The sequence below is a fragment of the Carlito syrichta genome, unplaced genomic scaffold, assembly GCF_000164805.1.
Source record: "Carlito syrichta isolate Samal-C Ts95f unplaced genomic scaffold, Tarsius_syrichta-2.0.1 Scaffold303625, whole genome shotgun sequence".
NCBI lineage: Eukaryota > Metazoa > Chordata > Mammalia > Primates > Tarsiidae > Carlito > Carlito syrichta.
In genome coordinates, this window is record NW_007247721.1 from 514,987 (window position 1) to 535,029 (window position 20,043).

At 42.9% G+C, this 20,043-nt stretch overlaps 1 protein-coding gene across 1 annotated transcript in view; it reads right to left on the reverse strand.

Annotated features, from left to right (window-relative positions):
- FAM120A (family with sequence similarity 120A) overlaps nt 1–20,043 on the reverse strand; it is a 90,255-nt gene that overhangs the window by 31,480 nt on the left and 38,732 nt on the right. The window contains exons 5-9 of the mRNA XM_021712721.1: nt 18,811–18,908; nt 18,324–18,598; nt 8,749–8,836; nt 6,695–6,922; nt 3,625–3,799 (exon numbers count right to left, since the gene is read on the reverse strand). Of these exons, the coding sequence (XP_021568396.1) occupies nt 3,625–3,799; nt 6,695–6,922; nt 8,749–8,836; nt 18,324–18,598; nt 18,811–18,908 (864 nt within the window). The remainder of the gene's footprint in view (nt 1–3,624; nt 3,800–6,694; nt 6,923–8,748; nt 8,837–18,323; nt 18,599–18,810; nt 18,909–20,043) is intronic.

Sequence of the window (20,043 nt, forward strand, 5' to 3'; positions counted from 1 at the left end):
GAGGGAGGGGGGAGGGACGTCGTTGGTTGGCTGGCTTGTGGATCTTCCTCCACTGTGCTGATGATTTCACTGAACCCACATGTGGTCCAAGAGTGACCACAGATTAGACAGTAAATGTCAACAAGATTTCAGTACTCTCATAGTTCCATCTTGTCAATCAAGAACTCCAGAAAAACCTCTCAAGGTCAGCTTTACCGCACCATAATCAGACATTTTCCCATCTCATTTACAGTGTCAAGATGCTGCAGCTTTCTTATTGATAATATTAAAAGTTACAATCAATTAACAGACATTTCAAGTACTGAAGTCTAAATCACTAGCCTGAGCAGTCATGTAGCCAGAATCTAATAGACAGGTGATATGGGGGGCATTTTAATGCATGTACTGTTAATGAGCAGAAGATCACATCATGCATATTACTAATTTCTCACACAAGGTTGGTTTTACACAAGTTAAGAGCATTCAGGCTCAACATTCACAAGTGAATCTCAGAACAAAAATGTCCCTGTGGCAAGCTGTGCTCCAATTAGAGTAATAATCAGGGATGCATTACTGACATAAAAGTCTTCTATTATAGATGTTTCCCCTTATGAATGTAACTAACATAAGAAATAAGTTCAATTTTTTCAGTTCCCCACAAAGACTTATAAAAATCTCATCCACTGAAATTACAGTACTATGGTCTCTCAACTTTTTTTTAATTTTTGTAGAGACACGGTCTTGCTATGTTGCCCAGGCTGGTCTCAAACTCTTGGCCTCCAGTGATCCTTCCCACTTGTCCTCCCAAAGTACTGGCATTACAGGCGTGAGCCACTGTACCCAGCCCAGTTCCTCAACTTTTAAACTCAGAGGTCAAATCTACCTATCTTTTCCATTCAGATGTAAATTTTTATGTCATAGTACATTTATAATACATTTTTTGAAACAAACTCCAGGGGCTTAATTAGCTCTGTCTAGGCAAAGGTCATCTGAACCCACCCTTTCTTTGCCACTTAAAGGCTTCATTTGTTTTGGTTTGGTCCACCTATCGCTATCCAACTCATCTTTCTTCATAGCCTTCAATACCAAACCTTCAATGGCTTCCCATCTCTACAGAAAAGTAAAGACCAAAGTTCATAAATCACCTGAGCAGAAAAGACTGCAATTTGTTTATCACTGACCTTTCAAAAAACCTCAGCAATTACACACATTCTCAAATAAGTGAGTTTAATTTTCTATCACACCAAACTCTGGATCTTTATCTCCAATAGGCCATGTACCTATACCAATTTTTCTTTTACTGCCTGCTGGACACTTAAGTAAAACATACAACAAAAATAGACATAAGTGCTCGTGAAATCACTTTATTTTATTTTATTTTTGAGTTGGAATCTCACTCTGTCGCCCAGACTGGAGTGCAGTGGCCGCTCCCAACCACTGCAGCCTCGACGTGCTGGGCTCCAGCGATCCTTCCGCCTCAGCCTTCCAAGTCGCTGGAACTACAGGCGCGCACTACCACACCCGGCTGATTTTTTGATTTACTGTAGAGATGAGGTCTCACCAAGCTGCCCAGGTGGGTCTCGAACCCACGGGCTCAGGCAAGCCATTCACCTCAGCCTCCCAAAGGTGCGGGATTACAGGCTGAGCCACCGAGCCCGTCTATGAAACCTCATCCACCACAGAAGACAAATTAAACTACACCTGGCAAAGAGCAGCCTCCAGCTTCCTTCACAGCAGTGCACACACCCACCCTCCACAATCACTTCATGAGCCTATTCAGGCCCTTGGATGTTCCCTAACTGCAAGTCTACACCCTTTCCTAAACCAAATACCATGAGTACCGTGGCCCTGCCTGGCTTCCAGGGACACCCCTTCCCAGGCCCAGCATGACACCTCCCAGTCAAAGCCAAGACAGCGGGTGATGGAACTGGCATGAGAAGCACTGTGTGCATGCCACAGACCTGCAGCAGGGCACCAAAGAGCAAGACTCTACTTTTTGGACAAGTTTGGCAACACCATACATCAATGATGCAGAACATCCTGACAGCTACAACTGACCCCATGAGACAGCACTCAGGCCACAAAGCCCATTCATATTCAACCTGAGGTTCTGATCACTGGAAACTCCTTTGCTGTGCAAAGTAACTCTGTTTTTGGAAAATATAAGCAATAAAAAAAGGATACCTCCCACCACAAAGCCAGCACAATGCTCTGAAGCTGAGGATGGAGGGGCTGCCACAGCCTAGATGTCACAGAAAGTGGGAGCAGACAGAGCCCGCAGCACAGACATGCTAAGTACGGGAAAAAAAGGAGCAACATGACACAGGAGGCTCCGCTAGGCCACAGGAGAAGGGCAGTGACAGGGCAGGGCAAGTGACCAGCAGAAAGCAAAGTAAGAAATGTCATTCTTCTGAGAGCAAATAAATCAACACAATGTAAGGAAAGAATGAGAATATGTGCATTTAAAAACATCCTGGACCTTTGAGAAGAATGTCATTTACAGCACTGAGTGCTCCAAAGGGAATCTCTAGCCATCAAGGACACAAGGTCGAAGATGGGGCCCTGCAGAGCTGGTATCACTGACTACCAGTGACAGTCACACAAGCAGCTCAGCAATCACACTCAGGAAAACTGTCTCCAAGGAAGGGCAGGCAAAGGTGCTTCTTTTTAAAGCCTTAAAGATCCCAAGTTTGTCACAGCAATTGCAAACAGAAAATTTTAAAAGTGAATAAAGTTTAAAGTTCCAATGACCTTCATCTTCTAGCGAGACCTACATTGACCTGCCACAAAAGCATGTAATCTGTAACTGATTACCCTTGGTTTAAAAAAGGATCTAGCCATTTACAATTCCCATAAATCATATTCTTATTTTAGACTGTATGGTTGGGGATCTTTTCTACATTTCATACTAAATATACGGTTACTTTTATATTTCTTACATTAGGAGATATAATTACCTAGAACAGAAAGGCAGTGGTTTCCCAAAATATTACACATGCCCACTAGAAGACAAAGGAAAATGCTTTTGACCTCAACTTTAGGCAGCTTTTCCAACAACACTTTCTTTGAGTCTTTCCACCTGTACCCTCCAACCCCAGAGTTGATGAGCTGGAAGGGCACACTGCACCTTGGAGGACACTGAGGTAGATCATTACAATCCCACGATGATCCACTCGCATCCTGTGACCTTCGCTATGGCGGCAGAGCCATGCACAGCAGCACTCCAGCAGCACAGAGACGGCCACCAGAGACTGCTGGAACTCTTCTCCAGAACACAGGCCTTCTGGAGAGATCTGCATCTCATAAAGACCAGCACAGAGGTACACTCGTCCTGATTACTAGGATGTGGTAATTACAGAGTGACGGCAAGTCAGGACTGAGCTCAGATCAACATTCAGTTTAAAGTGTAAACCTGCTGTTTTATCATTTTACTGAATAAGCATCATTACTGGAATGTTACTGAGGAAGAAAGTCTGTGGCTTCTCCTCCTTTTCTAAGAGCTCTACCCTGGCCTATAGCCCTGGGGATGGCCCACATGGAGGCACCCAGGGTCAACTCAGTCATGATTCTTCTAAGGCTTTAGAAAATGCACAAAAGATTACGCAGTACCGAGGAAAACAAACAATGGATTTTTACAGTACATACATTCTGGTGGAAGTCTGTTCTTTCTAAAAGCAAGTCTCTCAGTTTTCTTTCTGCTTTCTGCCAAACTAAACAGGACTCCGTAAACATACTGACGAACTGGCCTATAGAGCAGAGCAGCCGGAGGCAGGTCCTTGTTGGCTTCATCTTCAATAGAAACAGCAATTTTGATTTCACCCTTTGCATGGAAGAAAGCAGAATAACATTGCACATTTTTCATGTTGAATTTACATTAAGCTCACAGAAATATACTGTATTATTTCCAGTTTATGACACTGTAATTCTATTCCAAATCATTTGCTTAACAACTTGCCTACATTGAGATGTTTAGGAAGAATTCATTTGGCAGGCGTGGTCAAAGCGTATGCTCAAAGAATCAAAATAAAATCTACAAAATAAAATTTTTCATGTTTAATCTGAAACCAAGTACAAAAGAAAGTCATATAGATGATCCAAAGTCTTTAAAACAATCTAGACTGATAACATTGAACAACAAATAAAATAGAAAACATTAAGAACTTGAAACTTTTATTCAGAAAGTCAGGATGGTCATATGCAATAACATTTATAACTTTCATTGACTTATATGCAATCCAAGAAACTAAGTATCCTGAAAATGTAATGGTCAAATTTTCTTTACCAAACTCTTCCATCAAAAATTACTATATCAGCTAATGAGCTTCTGCCACAGTGTGGCAGGTGCTCAATCAGTGTCTCACTGCATGTGAGGACATACACACCGGCCAGGACAGACAATGAAGATACCCCCATGTCTTCGTGTTCCAGGGCCAAGGCAGCAAGTACCGCATTTGCTCAAGAACATGATGCCAATGACTGACTGTGGCCTTTGGCAGTTGAGATCACTGCCACAATTCTGTGGTCGTCAGACTCATGTATTTTCTGGCATCAAGATACACCTCAAGATAATTTGCAAGGAACTTTATTTATTATGTATATTTATGACATAAAAACACACTTATGATCTTCAATGTCTATTAAATGTATTGATATATACTCAATAATAAATTTGCAACATTTGTTCTTTCATGTAAGTTTCATTTCATAATAGGTCCTTCCCCTTATCGTTAGTACTTTTGTATTCATTAATCCAGTGGTTACATGTGTTCAAATATTTTTATCTGGAAAATATTTCTCTTAATATTGTAATGCTTTGATAATTCTCTACATTATCCTGAAGATTCATTTCACTGCAAATGTCTCAGCCTGGACAATTTAATACTAGAGCCACTCAGCCCTTAGGAAATAGTATGCGATTATAGCCTAAACTTTTCCTAATATATTTTTAAGTAGCATTTTAAAATTTGAAGAAACAAGTTTCTTTCTCAACCACATTTTATCAGTATGTTTCCTTGACATTCATGAGAAATGAAGAACAGTGTTAGTACAGTCTGTACTCTCCTATGGGCCTAACCAACTGTCCACACATCAGATACAGCAGTGTGGACACAGCAGTTGGTTTCAGGGCACCTCATATTTCAAACAGCCCCACAGAGGATGGCTGTTGTCTCTTTACATGCTATTATGAAAAATGGCTTCCCAAAACTTTGGTTACTTAAACTTAGCAAAATACTTTTCCCATCACAACTTTCACTTACCCTTTATAATTTTTGTTGAATCTGAAAAAATAAAATATTGACCTTACCACCATAACTGGACAAATGACACTATGCACACACACCCATGTCAAATAACAGATGAGGTCTAGAGGTAATTACAACTCAAGAATCAATTAAAGGAGCTGAGTCAAAAATACTGGCTAAATATTCTTCACGCCTTTAATTTATAAAAGTACGCCATGTTTGGATTAGTCCATTAACAGCTGACGCCCACCTCGAGAGCACTGTGGAACAGGGGTACATTTTGTTTTACTGACTCCATTTTATAAACCACAGATGGGTTGTAGAAAATAGAAAGAAAAAGTCTGATTATACGGTGGCATAGGTATTGGTGAAAACATTTCTATGATACACGAGTATAATAAACCATTTCATGATAAATCTGACCACTGAGGTAACCTATTAAATTGTGGGTCTAGGATTTTAGCGACAACATAAAGACTACAGATCATTGAGGAAATTTAAATACACACAGATGCATTTGAGACACCAAGATTAAAAAACAATGAATGCCACACTATATGTATATGTTTAAGCATACATCTGGCAAGATATAAATCAAGTGAAATTACGACACTGTATAAAAAGATAATTGCATTTTCTGACTATGCACATATTAACAAAATCTGTATTCCTTTTTTTTTTTGCTATTAGCACTATTAAAATTGCACTCAATGAGGTAAATGAACAAGTCAAAATGCATGAAGTACTACTAGCCACTCCAAAGGGGAGACATTATTTTCTAAGCACAAATAATTAAGAAATAAGATATTGGTATCTGACATCAGAATTAAACTTGACATTACAGCACAAATATGGTGTAAGAAATTCTAAAATTGAAAAAAAAAATTACAAGTCATAAAATAATGTGGCGTGTCATTATTTCATTAGAAGTTTCAAAAATATTTTATACTGGCTGGGCTCGGAGGTTCAGCCTGTAATTCTAGCACTTTGGGAGGCTGAAGTGAGTGGACTGCCTGAGTCTGCGGATTCGAGACCCACCTGGGCAACTTGGTGAGACCTTGTCTCTACAATAGATCAAAAATTAGCTGGGCGTGGTAGCGTGCGCCTGTAGTTCTGGCTACTTGGAAGGCTGAGGAGGAAGGATTGCTGGAGCCCAGCAGGTCAAGGCTGCAATGGCCGGGAGCATGCCACTGCACTCCAGTCTGGGCGACAGAGTGAGACTCCAACTCAAAAAATATATATATATTTTATACTAAATTGAAAAAGTGAGTCTTTTTCAGAAGTCATTTTAAAATTATTTTTACAGTTGTAAATTTTCATCTTTTAGTTTAGTGTTTACAAAAGAAAGTGAACTATGTTTCAAGCAGTTTAGTAAGAGAAAAATAGTTCAAAGGGGCAAAAGGACAAAACAACCACTGGGTGAAATGACTGCCTGTCAAGTAACAGAAGCCACTCCAGGCCCATGATAATACCTTCGTCAGGACATGGAAGATGTAGGGGTACATCAGCCCCTTCTTGTGCCTGTGCTCAGCCACTCTCAGCACCTCAGGTGCGACAGGGGGCAGGGGAGGTGTAGTGATGTCCATGTGGTTCCTGGTAGGCATCGACAGAAGGCATGGGATTGGCTGGACGGTGCCCATCTGGCTTCCCTTGCCTTCGGCTAGTTGGCTTCCTGAAGAGGCAGTGGACGAACCTTCTGCCTGTACAGCATGGACAGGAGGGAGGAAAATGAGTTTATGTCACGTTTCCATTCATTTAAAGTTTGCTAAGTGCCTATCCACCTGCCAGATACAGAGGGGACAAAGACGAGTCATGTCTGGAGATAACAGATTCAGTGCCACCCTGAAGACAGAGACCAGAGAATGCCCTGATCCACTCCCTCTACTTGGATAGCCTTCCACACTGAAAAGCTGTCAACACCCGATATGTCATAAGAGAGCAGGCCTGTGGCTCCCAGATGCTTGTGTCTCCTGTGTTGGGAGGTGGGAACCTGAGGACTCATCTCAGGAAGCAGTTCCAGCGACCCTCGTGGTTTCAGCTTCTGCTGGGTGACTCTTACCCACAGTCCCTCCCCTTGAGCCTCCAGCTACCTGTGGGGCTGACTCTCGTGCAGCCTCACGGTCTGGTTTGGTTTTCACTCATCCCTCATCTATGTGGTCAAGTTCTCTTTGTTTCTGCTTTTCTTGAGACCTTGTCTAATATCTCTACAGATGGCGAAACTGACACTCAGGAGCTGTGTAGTCTGATCAGCTATACAACCATAACTCGTAGACTTGAGATTCCAATCCAGGACTGACTCTGTTTTGTTCTTTCATGCTACAGTTGGTATTTAAAGAACAAACAAAAACCCAAGCTCAAGCGTTTTCTACAGTCATTATAAAGCCCCAAATTAATTGTTTGCAGGCAAAATTTAAAGCCAAAAAAAAAAAAACCCACCAATCACAAGTTAATTTCATTAAAAACAATGTTTCTGATCTCTAGATACTGACATAGAAAGAGATGCCTGATGTAGTGTTAGGAAAAAACACCCATCCTGTAACAACTAAGACCCACATGTGAAGTGAGTGGACACATGCAAGACAGAATCGGGACCCCAAATGTTAACTTAGTGATGGAATATTAAGAGTGTGACTTAGGAAAGGAAAAAAGGAAGGAAGACACTTTAGCACTTTCTGAGTCTTAATCACTGCCCAAAGGCAATTATTATTTGCACAATAAGCTCCTTTTTTCTTTATCAAAATGTTAGAAATAAAAATTGTTTATTGTTTGATTCACTGGTACATTAACGACATATGTATTTTTCCATTTGATAAAAAACGCATCCTTTACAGTGGTATTTAATTAAGTGCCTAATCTTACCTTTTAAAACACAAAGTGTCCAAAATTAGTTTTAAGAACTCACAGATAATTCACTAGTGTTTTCTACACTCCTCATTCCACAGGAATATAGATATAAAACAACTCAAAATACTGTGGAAGGTGCTTTGAAAATAGCAGGTATCCACAAAGCATTGCTTATCTGTTGGACAATCATTCAATAGTAAGACTATTTAAGAGTTTGTAGACAAATTTCTGATATTCTGGCAATCTTGCATACAAACTAACCTTCTAGCAGGAGACTTGCTCATTCTCAGTGACCATGAGTGGAAGACATGGCTTTGCAAGTTAAAGAGATACTTCTAGAGATCACTATTAACAGGTAGAAGTAGAAAAAAACAGGGAAATAGAATTTAGTTTATTTCCATTTTTTAACATACACATGGCCCAGTGCTTTCTCAATCCTCACAAAACTTGCAAGAAACACAGGCTCAGGAAGGCTCTAAATACCTTGGCTGAGGTGCTGCAGCAGAGGGGACAAGAGGGCAGGGCAGGGTGGTGGGCCAGGCACACTCCCTACCTTCCCATCCCCTTTGAGAAAGTTTATACAACACACTTAGAGAAAGAAAGGAGTCTTCTTGAAATCAATCACTAGTACAATAGGCTTAAAAAGCCAGACTTGAAGAATAAAAAAGCATGACCTTTCTACCTTTGTTTGGTCTCCTGAGTCTCCCCGTGCCTGAGGCTCTGCGTGGCTTCCTGTCTTCTCCCAGCCAATCTTGTTCCCGCTGATGTGGCTGAACACAAAATGAATACAATTATTGTCAATCACTTCCCCAAACAAGCTCTCAATAAGAAGGGCCCAAAGTAAGTCCACAGATGCTATACTCATGCTTCTAATCTCACATTTGTCCCCTAAAAAATTATCTCTAAACTAATTTTATTATAGGACTATTTCTTCCTCTTCAAAACGGTAGGTGATAAGCACTCGTTATGGAAACTATCGGGCACCTAACTTGGGAGTCAACAGGCAGTTCAGAGACAGTCTGCAATGTGCTTAGTGGCACAGAGGGCAAGAGGAACCCAAAGCAGACCTTGCCTTGAAGGAGCTGTCAATCATTAGGGGAGACAAGATAAAGAATCACGTCATTTAACTGACAATGATCAGGCGATATAAGATCAAATGCTGTCTGGTTGGAATGCTGGACCATAACTTATAAGTAAGTGCAAGGTGACAATACACACAGGTCTTCCAGCCTACTTGTGGAGAGGGGACACTGGCGCTAAGGCCGGAGATGACTCACAGGGAAAATGAGGAAGGCAGGCAAAGCACCTTCCAGGTACAGGAGATGGACCAAGTTTGGTGAGTGTCAAGAACAGGGAGTCAGTGGAAACCTGTTTAGGGAATGACTTTACTTGGTAGAGCAGTAAAAACAGGGTGGGGAAGAGATGGGAAGATTGCAGAGCACCTCAAAGGCCAGAGTGAGGGACTTCAAAAAGAATTTTTCAAGAACTGTGCTGTGACCCATTCGTTGCCAGGGAAAACAATTTAGTGGGCTTAATCACCCTTTTAAAAACCGAAATGGAGCAGACCAGAATGAGTGGTCTGAATAAGCATTATTTGTCCAGCTGTGTTCACTTGTGTATCTGGGCTACGGTGTATAAGTGGTTTACCACAGTCCTTGGGCAAAAGTAAAATGCACTGTCCTTCAGGGGGCAGGGTAGGCAGGACACAACACCAGAACTGAACCCCAGCAGACAGGTCACTCCAGGGTAGGGATGTCTGGGGTGCCCCAAGCACTTGTCCTTCTACTGTAGGGTTCCGTGCCCAAATCACCTTCTGAAAACCAGTACTGACTACAGGACGTGGGTCATCTGGCTTGCATTCTGACCCACATAATGGATGGAGAGGTTTTAAGGCCAGACTTTCCTATCTTTCAATCAGTTTCATTAGTTGTATTTTTTTTTTTAGGTTACAAAACGAAGAACAGAGATGAGAAGGCCAGCCCATTCATCCTGAATCAAGAGTCCTGTCCCATGTAGTGACATCCCAGAGCCTCATTGAAGCTCCTTGATCCTGGGTCCTTCTATCCAAGGATGCTACACACCTGACACCCACAATGTTCAGGCCCTGGGCCTTCAGAGAGCTCAGAGAAGTTACTGCTCTGGGCAGATATACTGCCATGTACATGACCTCAGGCTGAAGCTTCACAAAACTATAGGAACCCTATGATGTATATGAGGCATCAAAGCCAACAGAAATAGCCCCAGGGTGTAAACCATCTGTCCCACAGAGAAGCACACAGCAGCTGCTGAGGGCAGGTAGAGAAAGGCTAAAGAAAGGCTGGTCTGTCGACAGTTGCTAAGCATGTACTGATAAGATGTGAGTTAACGAGCTGCTGTTGGACCACCACACAGGACATGTACAACAGGATGCAGACTGTGAGTGACAATGTATTCCTGTCATGGCCTAGAAGGGTACAACAACAATGGCACAAATCTTGCTTATGTTTCATAGGATGTGAGGAACAACAAATGTTCACAAAGTGTTGGTAAACATAAGACTCACTTGGAAGCTTATTAGACATGCAGATTCCCAATGCCCTGTCCCCAGGGTGTCTGCATCAAGGAGACACCAACCAAGCAGAGGCCACACCTCTCTACTAAAGCTGGTGGGCTGAGGCCATGCTGTGTCACCGAGACCAAAGAGCCACCACCTGTAAACCTCAGTTATCCAACTAAAACAAGGTCCTAATTCTGATGCTCACATCACCTTCCAACAATCATCCTGTAAAATCTAAATGTTTGCCTGGGAAAATATCTTCACAATGGTCAGTTTTAAGAAGTTCAATAAACGTCAGTAGGAGAATTAGATTACTTTACAACTTAAGAAAACAAAATATTTGAATGTGACATGCCTTGAAGAATAGCTATTAAATTCTATATACATTATGTTTCATTTTAAACAACTGGCAATATCTTAAATTTTATTTGGAGTCACTGACTCAGGCTGTACCAGGAGATACTGAGATAGGACCAGCTACAGGGATGTAGACCCAGTGGCTGGGCACTGCAGAAAGCCTGTGGTGTTCTCAGACACTTGTCCAGACCCTCATAGCATAAGCCTTTGATAAGAAAATCCAGGCTTAGGGAGAAAGAACCTACCCATAGCCACAGAAAAAGTAACAGGATTAAAACCCAGATCCATTATTCCAAGCTCCTGGCACATGCTGTCACAGCAGGGTCACATTCCCTGCCATTCTCACACACATACATGGGGACACAGGGAGCAACACAAGAGCCACTCTGGCAGGGTGATGGCAGTGGGGAGCAGGCACGACACCATGGGACTATGTAGGCCCCAGAAGAACCTCAGGGCCTTGCGTCCCTAGAACATTTGGGCTCCTCCTGCTCAGAATGGCCCGTGGGAGATAGCAAACCACTCTCGTTCTGAATGATTTCTTCTCCATGTATATCTAGACAGCAGGTTGGTAACGCTAGGAAGGAAAGGCACCAGTGTTCATTCACACCAGGGACACCAGCGACATCAGCGTATGATGCACCATTCATGTTCTGACTGCCAGGAACATAGGCTTTTCTTTCATGGAGCAGAAAAGAAAAACAACATTGAACAAAAGCTGACCTCTCTGTCAACAGGAAAGGAAAAAAGCAAACAAAATCATAATGAAAGAAATAAACCATTTCTGCTCTCCAACAGAACAGGGCTGAGAACAGACATGGGAGGGCCTCTGTCCAGGTACACAGGAGGGTATGGGTCTGGTGGTGCCAGACAGCAGGAGGACCCAGCCTCACCTGACAGGTGCCTGTCATCCTCAGCAGGGCCCACCCTGGCCATATGCTATTCTGCCACAGAAGTACCACTCTCTGAATTCCCAGACCAGGGGAAGTTGCAAGGGTCACATAGACTGACAGACTAGACACAGACAGGTCTAGTCTCCTCATGCTAATCAAGCTAATGTCACACATTCAGATGCCTTCATCCATTAGGTGGGCACAAGAGATTGGGACAGAGAAAGCTCCTTTCCACGCAACAGTCAGAGGACAACTCACACTGCTTTCACAGGCTCATCAGGACTTATCACTGTCATGGGAAGAGTTTTGCTCAAGAATTCCCAACTGGGCACAGAACTGACCCCTTATAGCCTGCGAGTGATGGTTCAGAGACATCTAACTGTAAGCCATGAATGTGTCCTGACAAGATCACAGCAAAATGTCTACATAGGTCAGGGGACAGCTAGAACAAAGACAGCCCATCTAACTGCGTCATAGATGACGAGTAATTTTTGACAACACATAAAATTCACAAACATTTTTAAGATATTAGAAATGTTACCATGTGCTTGGAAGTCAAAATATGAATATAAAGTACATATCTGGCACAAGACCATAACAACCTGAAAGAAAAACCCACAGCAGCTCTGCCACTCCCTCAGTCTTGGGCCTGTGGTACCCTGGAGTCCTCAAGCAGAGGATATGGAATTCTCTCTGCAAAATCAGGGTTTCTTTGGAAATGGAGTTGGAGAGGACATTCATAGCATCTTAAAGGAAAAAAGACCCACCAAGAGCATATTTCCTGGGATACTGATCAAGGGGAGCTGAATGAAATTCTTCAGCTATTTTATATTAAAACCAAACCAATGTTTTGGCTTTATATTGCACTGATAGTTAATTTTTTTAAGTCATAGTAATGGCTACCATTCATCATGCTTATTCACCAGCTGACTCACCCACATCTGGATGCTCTGGGTTACAGCAAGCTCGAGGTCACATGCTATACCCAGAAACAACAGCCAAGAGACCCAAACCTTGACCCCATGCTGCTCACCGAGTCCCCTGGATACTGATATGGGCAGCCTGCCTTCCTGCAGTTCATCTTTTAAAGTCCAGATTCAGTCCTACAGGGGTCAGTGTCATGAGTGTAAATTAGCAGGGAGTGTGGGGGCTGCCAAGCTTAGGTAGGAGATGCTGACATAACACGACACATCAAAATAAACAATCAATATTGAGATGTTCTATTATACTGGGCTTTCTGCTTAAGATACATATGATTTAATATACAAGAAAATCAAACAAATATATACAAAGAAAGCCACAAAGCTGAAAAAAAGGGCATCTCTAAACAGGACTTTTACATAGCCATTTAAAAATGTCAGTAATAACAGGCAAAAATATTAAAGCAATAAAGTCTACATGTGCAGATCTTATTAATATTTACACTTATATGCACAAGCAATAATAACTATAACTTTATATAATGATGTTAAATATAAAAAGAAAAAAGGAAAAAGGCAAGTTGCTGTCCCTAGTTTATAATAATATACCCATTATTATAAAAATCCTATTTTAGTATATATGGAGAACAATAAGATATTTGACTATTCACCAATCTTTTGATAGTTATTTCTCTAGAGTAGGATCATGGTACATGTTGTACTTCCCCATGTTTGAATTCTAAATAACTTTGTATCAAGATGATAGGTAGAAAAAAGATATAAAATAAAGAATTAAAAATTTTAATTTAGCAATCTCAGAATTGATTCAAATTCTACAAGTCCAAATGAATCCATGAAAAAAAAAAAATAAACACCTCCATAAAGATTTCACCATAATTCTTAACTCAAACAAAACAATATTCCAAAAGCCTGACAGAGGTCAAGAAGAGAAGAAAAACAAGAATGTCACTTTCATTTTAAACATTTTAAGCAAGAATAAAGCAAGAAGCATGTGCTAATGTTGCTCTAATAAAAGAAGCCGGAGGGAGATCATTTAGTGAGAAAACAGCACATTTCTTTCTTATTTTACTGCCAAACTACTTTAGTTCAGTCTCAATCACTGCCCAAGGCACCACGAGTCTGTTTTCCAAGAGACACAGACACTGCTAGAAAGAAGAATGTTGTGTCTGCGAAGCCACCAATTAAACTCAGGACTGAGCTTTCAACAGGCTCACCTATCGTTTACTGGAAAAATACCTCAGGCAGCCACAGCTGTGCAGCAAGAAGGTTTCTCACATTTGAAGAACTCCTGGTCTAACACAGACTTTCCAAAACTTCTAAAGAGAAATTCTGACTTCAGAAGAAGAGCCAGTTCACACCCTCCATTCTACCAGTATAGTGGAACAGACATGAACAGCCTTCCAGAGCCCAAAATGCTGGATACGACCCTTAAGAGGCTCAATGGAAAGGAGATCGAGCGGCCCCCACAGAATCTGCCCCAGACACCCCAGAAGACTAGCTGAGAGCCACATCCAGACCCACTGCCATCTGTGGATGCGTTCTCCTGGACTTGTGGGTCACACGTGAACATTCTCTGCAGTGTGTGTGATGCTCCCTGGGTGGCGGTCCCTGCCAACAACATGGGGGCACAGACACCTGCTCTCACCAATGCTGCTAAGACACACACCTCATACCCAGCTTCCTGCAGGTATGGAACAGACTCCATGAAGAATGCCCAAGACTCTCACCTGCAGCTCACAGTGACGTGCAGCAATGCTAAGCAGGGCTCAGACCCACTAACTCCATCCATGCCCCCACCACATTTTGTCTTTACAAATGTTTGACAATTGCATAGATTTTCTTTTTTTGTTGAGTTGAAGTCTCACTCTGTCGCCCAAGTTGGAGTGCAGTGGCACATTAATAGTCACTACAGCTTCGACTTGCTGGGCTGAGATGATCCTTCTGCCTCAGTCTTCTAACAATTGTGTAGATTTTTACAAATGCTATCCTATTATATTTCATGTGGCATTCCTTTGATTTTCTTAGTATAAGGGTGAACAAACTTTTATGTTTTCTCGCACCTGTGTTTCCTCTGTGAATGCATGTTTATATCTTTTTTTTTTTTAATTTCAGAAATGGGGTCTTGCTCTGTCACCCAGGCTGGAGTACAGTAGTGCCATAATAATAGCTCACTGCAGCCGTAACCTCCTGGGCTCAAGTGATCCTACTGCCTCAGCCTCCTAAATGACAGGGACCAAAGGCACACAACACCTTACCCTGCATATTTTATCTCTTTTGCCACTTAAAACACCCACCTTTTTAATTCATAGGAAGCTTCTTTCTTTTTTTGGTGTCTCTTTTATTCTGTAACAGTCCCTATCACCTATCACCCTTTTAAGAAGTATCACTGACTGTTGGAGAAACTAGGCCCTTTATTTAACAGATAGTTCCACATTATTAATTCCTTGTGGTATCAATGAATGTGTACCATAGAAAACAATTTTAAACTGTAGAAATTGGAGACTGGCTTTAGCTCAGTGGTTCCTTAGATAAAGCAAATTATAGAAACTGGCCCCTTGCTTTCTGTTGCAGATATTTTGTTCTATGTAGTGAGTTACTTGTTGGGTAATCCTTGGCCAATGCTAGCCCAGTTCACCCTGAGAGCACCCTGAGACAAGAAGGGCACAATGAGTCAGGGTCAGACAGTCAGAATTACTGGGTCATGCCTGCTGGGCACCTAGAAGCCTCAATCTACCATTATTTTTCAGTCTAGAAATTATAAACATTTCCACCATCATTGTCTTCAGTTGTTAAGATAAGAGCTCTGGAGTTCAAACGTCCCTGAACTTCTGCCAACAGCATGAAACCCACCGTCCTGAGGGTAAATGGTGTCCAGATAGGAATAAACTCACTTCCAAAGAAATACCAAGTATCTCCTTCCCAGGGCCACTTCAAGCACACTCTGGGTATCTCCTGTGTCCAGCTCTACAAGGCCCAGTCTTGAGGCTCACCACGCCACAGTCCAGTGTCATCCTCACTTCCTTATCCCAGGTCTTCCTGCCAGTCCTTCCCCCTCCAGTGCTCCCAGCAGCCTGCTCAGCCACTCCTCGGCATGTTTTCCCACGCATCGTCAGGCTTGTTTGTTCCTGATTATAGGCTGACCTCCACTAGAACACAAGCTCTAAGCACAGTCATCATCCATCCCATCCTCTGCCCCGTCTACTGGTAAGTACTAAGCGCTCTTGCACTTCTTGGCTGAGTGAGTAATTTCCTTCCCCTCAGGAACATTCTGAAAGGACAGCAAAGGTCCAGCATCCTAATTTAAGTTTGATCAAAGGTAAATAAGTTCTGACTTATTACTCCTATTGAATTTTGTGGTAAACTATGCAAGTAAGTATTGTCCTCTCAAGCACAGTCACAAGCTATATTCGACAGGCTCAAAACCTTGCTGAAAATCATCCCCAGTGTCCTTTCTCAGCACCCTGTCACACACATGAATCCATGTCGTACCACTGCACCCACCACCAGCAAAGGATGCTCGCAATCAAGGGTCGGACCCGAGACGAGTGCTTCCCAAAGAAAGTGCTTCCCGAAGCTTCCAGAACAGGCATCCTTGATGATGGAGGGCCTGATCCTGAGGCAAGTGCTTCCCAAAGCTTCTAGAACAGGCACTCCTGATGAGGGGTCTGAGGTAAGTGCTTTCCAAAGTCTCAAGTACAGGCACCCTGTCTCCTCTGTCTCCCTTCATCTCAATTCTAACATGGCTGTCTCTCATTTACTATAATAAAGGTAGAATAGGTTCAAGGTAATGAAGTCATTGCTAAATCACCAGCCTACATCCAACCTTCAGATTCCAGGGTGGTGTGTACCCTAATTCCACACTGCAAGGGTGGCAAACATCAGACATGAGCAATCCAAATCCCAGCTGCAGAAAGAAGACTCATCTCCAGAAAACAGTAAAAATGCCACATTGGAGTGAGACAACGGGTACCCAGGACCCAGGAAAAGCCTGACCTAAGCCTGGACAAACAGGTAAGCGCTGACCACTCAGAAGGGAGGGTCATGTTCAGGCAGTCCCACTTCCTCCACACTCAGCTCTCACCCAAGCAAGGACAACACACCCAATCAGATAAGCAGCTTGCATTCTTCTGAATTTGTTCCCTGAGGAACAAGACCTCAGTCGAAACATGCCATGGCCACCACGCCCCAGTCAGTGTCTCTGCCAGCTTTCATGGCTATGTAACTTGTACTTAACTCTCAGTCATGAAGCTTACTTCTTTTGCTTTATGTCTTGCTTCTATCTACCTATGTTTCAGAGTTTAGAAAGAACATTTTTTATCAAGATCAACCTGCACTGTATGGGTTATTTGATCTTGCTGACAGTGCCTTAGAGTCCTAGCATGGAAGGGCTTCTAAGTCTATCTAGCAGCTGTTCTCAAACTTCAATGTGCCTAAGACTCCCTGGTATGCTTATTGAAAATGCAGATTTCTAGGCCCCGACCCAGAGATTCTGATTCAATATGTCCTGAGTATTATCTTGCTAGAAGTTAATTTAAAAGTTTGAAAGCTACCTTACAACTTTTTACTTCATTTTAGAGCTTTAGGACTACACATACAGCAAAAAAAATTTTATTAATTTCATCCTCCTCTGCTATACACAGGGTATGCAATTCCTGGGTGGCAGGAAACTCTTCAGAACTGCTGCCCTATGTCAGCAGACATTCATTCCCATTTAACGGGTGGACAAGCTGAGGACCAAGAGGAAAATTCCCTTGCTTCAGGTGACACAACAGTAAGAACTTGCACAGAGACTGAAAACTGCATCTCTTAGATTTCTTACATCAGAAACGGACATACTGTCAACCAGCCCTAGTTACTACCCTGTAAAGTAGAATTCAAATTAAGGAAAAGGAGACACAGACTTAAAAGAAGGACGCTTCCTTCGTGTGTGTGTGTGTGTGTGTGTGTGTGTGTGTGTTTAAATATATGATAGTTTAAGGGAGGCAGGATTGCATATTTAAGATTTCTTTGATCAGATTTTAACTAATTATGTATTTGAGAATTCATTTATTTGAGGACACTTTAAAATACTCCTTGAGAAAAAAATTCTGGCCTGGGTCTAGGCAGCTTCCTATGGCTTTAGTTGGGCAACAGTGTTATTTCAGTAATGTTTCTGAGAGCTACTGAGTTTAGGAGAAGAGATTTACATTTCCCTTGATCAACAAGTCAAGAGGGTAGTGCTTTCAGGGTATGGCAGAGGATTGGTGTGTGTCCCTTTCATGTTCTAGTCATTACACAAACCAGTTTCTTGTCAAACAGAAAGCCTCCTGTTAACTCTAGGCCACAGGCCAGAACAGTGCAAATTTTAAATGGTAGATTCTCCCAAGAACTCTTCCTCTCTCCTCCCTATCTAATGGGACCTTCTGAGCACAGCATGACCTTCACCTACCTGCAGCAGATCACACCTTTGAAAATGCTTGTGTGGCCACAGGCCAGAGGACAGCCTCCCAGGTCACCCAAACCAGGGGGCTCAGTGACCTATGCCACTCACTTTGTCGCCACTCCACCTCCCTCATCATTGTCTGAGGATGACGATGTGGAAGAGCCGGGGAAGTAGGCAGCATCCACGTGGTTGGGGCTGCCGCCCTGGGTTGGGTTGATGGGCGAGGACCGCTCATACAGCGGCGTGTGTTTTCCCTCATGAGGAATGTTGCTGTAGTTGTTCTGCTCCGTCAGATTCTTCCCGCTTGTGTCTAAAGTGAGCGCTGGCTCAGCGAGGCTGTATGGGTATGGACCCTGGCCCAGAGCGCCCCCTGGGCCGGGCACCTATGGGCAGAAGTAAAAGCACAGTCACATGCACACTGTTGGTGGGACCCGGCTCAGGTCTGTACTGCCTTTTCCTGGCTCATTTGTAAGTCAACAAATACTGGCATCTATTTCACATATTCATCTGGAAGCTTAAGAAATGATTTTAGCGTTCATTAAAATGCAAGCATGAGTTGCGTCTAGCCCGCCCACCCAACCAGGAACCCTCTTACCATGGGCTTTGCTTGCAGAGAGGTCTGCGGAATGTTGAGCATCTGAGGAGGAACGTGCGGCGGCACCATCCCAGGCATTCCAAATGGACCAGGTCTGGCTGTTTCACCAACATGGAGAGAAAATCACAAAAAAGCTGTGAACAGGACACCACCCTCCCACAATACTTTTGGAGTCAGCCTATCACTCACCCTCACCCTCACCCCACTCATACACGAGGCACCATTGCTCCCGCCACTCAAGCAGTCTTTAGAAACTGATGTTTCACATGAAGAAATACTTCATCTTATCCTGAGCCACGTTCTACACTGAGGCTAGGGTTTACACCTCCCAGAGTCCTCAATGAACTTCCAATAGCATCTTCCCCTTGCATTTTCTGAATGCACATTCCCTCTGCTGGGATATGACGGTGTCCTCTGTAACTCAGCCTCTCTCTGTTCACTGCTGCTATTAACCTGAGATTGCAGCAAAACCAAAAGCTCTGGCAAGCATGAAAGGAACAAAATAGGAACAGAACACTTTCCCTTACATGTGATATACAAGACAAGTTCTCTAAACTACTTTACAATGAGGTCCTTAGCTAACGAGAAAGCTTTCAAATATAAAAACTGTCATTTTTAATTGTTAAGTAAAATCATTATTAGGTTGCACATATTAACATGCTTTATAGGATCAGTAATTTGGGATTCTATGTTCTCTTAAAATATGACCCCATAGCCTGTTCCACTGCATGCTGGTGTATGCTGTCTTGTAAAAGTAAGGAATTCTATACCATAGCGGGGAACAGCTGAGACACAACAGCAGGATGAGCAGACAGGTCAGCCTGATCCCCCACAGAATGCTGGGCCCAGAGGCCCCCACAGCTCACCCATGGAGCTGGTCTGAGAGGCTCTGGAGAGAAAGTGAGCTCCAAGGTCACATCAGCTGGCAAATGGGAACTGGCAAGTGGACGCCACTTCTTGGCTCTCCGCAAACTCGTTTTCTTCTTCGAAAGAGAGCCTCGGAATCTGAACACCACCAGCAGGAGGAGCACAACCCACAAACCACCTTGCACATTGCCTATCTGCCAAAATAAATAACACAGGAAAACTCCCCACACCTTTCTTCTGCACCTCTGAAGGCCAGTTTCTGCTGCAAAGTCATGAGGGGCTCCTAAGTCCACAACTGGCATGGTATGATCAGGGTGCAAGCTCTTGCTGGCCTGGTCTCTAAGGACCAGAAACAAGTGTAGGTCA